The sequence below is a fragment of the Pinus tabuliformis genome, chromosome 2_2 (assembly GCF_031772625.1).
Source record: "Pinus tabuliformis cultivar Carrire ecotype Pingquan chromosome 2_2, CPIR1, whole genome shotgun sequence".
Classification (NCBI taxonomy): Eukaryota; Viridiplantae; Streptophyta; class Pinopsida; order Pinales; family Pinaceae; genus Pinus; species Pinus tabuliformis.
Genome location: NC_142300.1, coordinates 1,225,149,304 through 1,225,151,415, shown reverse-complemented (window position 1 = coordinate 1,225,151,415; position 2,112 = coordinate 1,225,149,304). Strand labels below are relative to the sequence as shown.

Sequence of the window (2,112 nt, the reverse complement as noted above, 5' to 3'; positions counted from 1 at the left end):
CAGTTCATTGCCCCATAGTCTTAGTCCTTTGATTTTATTTGCTGCTCTTTCTTTATTAAGGTATCTGCCCAAGCCTTCTGCTGCAAGAATAAAGAGGAAAGGAGATAAGGGATCGCCTTGTCTTATTCCTCTAGAAGCCTTGAAGATTTTTGAGGGGGTTCCATTGGTTAAAATTGAGAAGTTTGGGGTTGATATAAGACTGTGAACCCACTTTATCCACCTGCTCCCAAAACCAAAACTTCCCAAAATTTCTTCCAGATATTGCCAATTGATCCTATCATAAGCTTTTGACAAGTCTAATTTAACCATCATTCCTTTTTGTTTCTTTGCCTTCAAAGAGTGGATTACTTCTTGAGTGACCACTAGACCATCTAGGATTTGTCGACCTTCTACGAAACCGGTTTGTTCAGGGGATATCAGACTATCTAGCAGGGGTTTCAGTCTTTTGGCCATCAGGGATGCAATTATTTTATAGATAAAATTACATAGGGCAATGGGTCTAAATCCCTTAGCATCCTCTGAATTATCGCTTTTAGGAATCAAAGTGAAAAAAGTGGAGTTAAGAGCTGGCCATACCTTTTGGTTTATACGAGATTCTTCTATCAGATCCAGGATTTCCTTTCCCATGAAGTGCCAGCCCGCTTGGTAGAAATCGACCGTAAAACCATCCGGTCCAGGCGTTGTTCCTTTCTTCATGCTCATCACTACTTCCTCCACCTCTTCCATACTAGCAGCTCTCATTAGGGCTCTATTCTGGTCTTCTGTAACAATTCTAGGAATTGCAGTGCAGACTTCCTTTATAGCTTCAGACCTGTCTATTTGAGGTTCTGTTAGTATTCCTTTGTGATACTCCATCAGCACTTTTTCAATCCCTTCCTGATCAACAATCCTCTCTCCTCTCTCGTTTTTGATAGAAAATATTCTGTTCCTTTTCCTGTGTTGTACCATTGCTTGATGGAAAAATCTAGTGTTCCTCTCCCCCTCCCTGAGTCATTTTATTCTAGATTTCTGTCTCCATAGGACTTCTTCCTGTTTTCTCCTCTCCTCAAGTTTTCCTAAAATTATCCCTTCTTTTCTGCTTCTTTCCTCTATGCTGCCTTCATTTATTATCCTTTGTTGCAAAGCTTCCATTTCTTCTTCTAACTTCCGCTTTTCCTCCATGATATTTCCAAATTCTTCCTTGTTCGATTTCTTTATCCTTCCTTTTAGTTCCTTAAGCTTAAGTTGGAAGGTATGCATTTTTCCTTTACCTTGTACTGTGCTTTGCGACCACCATTCTTCCATTTTTTCTAAGAATTCCGGGTGTCTAAGCCAGAAGGCTTCAAATCTGAAGGGCTTCTTGCCAAGATTAGCCTTAATGTCCACTTCGAATCTAATCGGCCAATGATCCGAGCCGAGGGATGGCATGATCTTTGCTTCTACGAATACATCTCTGTTCATAATTGTTTCTGATACTAAAAACCGATCCAGTCTGGATGCTATCTGATTTTTCCCCCCTCTCCTATTGTTCCATGTGTAGACTCCGTTGATAGTTGGTAAGTCGACCAGCCTCAAACCATCTATCATATCATTGAACATTTCCATATACTGGTCTGTTTTCCTTATACCTCCCTTTTTCTCTTTTAGGGACCGGATTACATTGAAGTCCCCTCCTACAATCCATGCTATCTCCGGGTGAAGTCTTCGAGTTGCTTGCAAATTTTTAATGAAGTTTTCTCTGTCTCCCGGAGTATGAGGACCATACACCCCTGAAATGATAACCCTTTCCTTTGTCCCCGCTATTCTTCCCATGCATGTAAGGATTCTGTTCATACTGGTCCAACTCTCGAAAATTATCTCATTTGGGTTCCACAATATTGCAATGCCTCCTGCTGAGCCGATTGCATCCTGTCCCATGATTTCGTATTGGATTTTATTATTTTTTATTATTCCTTCCATCTGCTGCATGGTGATCTTTGTCTCTTGTAGAATCATGATGCTTGGTCTGTCTTTTTTTAGTTTCTCTTTCATATATTTCTGTTTACCCTTACTATTCAAACCCCTAATATTCCAGCTGATAATAATCATTTTAAACTTTTTAGGAGGAGTGGAAAAATACCTCGGAAAGAGGTA

At 40.2% G+C, this 2,112-nt stretch overlaps 1 protein-coding gene across 1 annotated transcript; it reads right to left on the bottom strand.

Annotated features, from left to right (window-relative positions):
- Positions 1-990: 990 nt before the first annotated feature.
- LOC149197908 (uncharacterized) lies at positions 991-1,896 on the bottom strand. Its single transcript, XM_089408857.1, has one exon. The coding sequence runs from the start codon at positions 1,894-1,896 to the stop codon at positions 991-993; it is 906 nt and encodes a 301-aa protein (XP_089264983.1).
- Between the last annotated feature and the right edge of the window lie 216 nt (positions 1,897-2,112).